General features: G+C 59.8%; 1 protein-coding gene across 1 annotated transcript in view; it reads right to left on the bottom strand.

Moving 5' to 3' along the window:
* Positions 1 to 246, bottom strand: part of EMH_0021180 (uncharacterized protein) — a gene marked incomplete at both ends in the record, with an annotated part of 4,717 nt that overhangs the window by 3,378 nt on the left and 1,093 nt on the right. Inside the window, one exon of the mRNA XM_013501699.1 lies at positions 175 to 246. Within this exon, the coding sequence (XP_013357153.1) occupies positions 175 to 246 (72 nt within the window). The remainder of the gene's footprint in view (positions 1 to 174) is intronic.

The following is a 246-nucleotide window of genomic DNA, read 5'->3' as shown; positions in this document are numbered from 1 at the left end:
CTGCTGCTGCTGCTGTTGCTGCTGCTGCTGCTGTTGCTGCTGCTGCTGCTGTTGCTGCTGCTGCTGCAGTATTTGCTGTATTTGCTGCTGGTGGTTTTTGCTTGGGGGGCTCTCCTTTACGGGGGATAGAGGACCCTCAGCTAGCCGTGCAGCTGTCTCCAGTCTCCTCAATACACGTTCCGTCTGCTGCTGCCGCTGCTGCTCCTGCTGCTGCTGCTGCTGCTCCTGCTGCTGCTGCTGCTGCTC

The sequence above is a fragment of the Eimeria mitis genome, genomic scaffold, assembly GCF_000499745.2.
Source record: "Eimeria mitis Houghton genomic scaffold, Emh_scaff739, whole genome shotgun sequence".
NCBI lineage: Eukaryota > Apicomplexa > Conoidasida > Eucoccidiorida > Eimeriidae > Eimeria > Eimeria mitis.
Note: the sequence above shows the minus strand (reverse complement) of the source record. Positions and strands in the feature narration are given on the sequence as shown.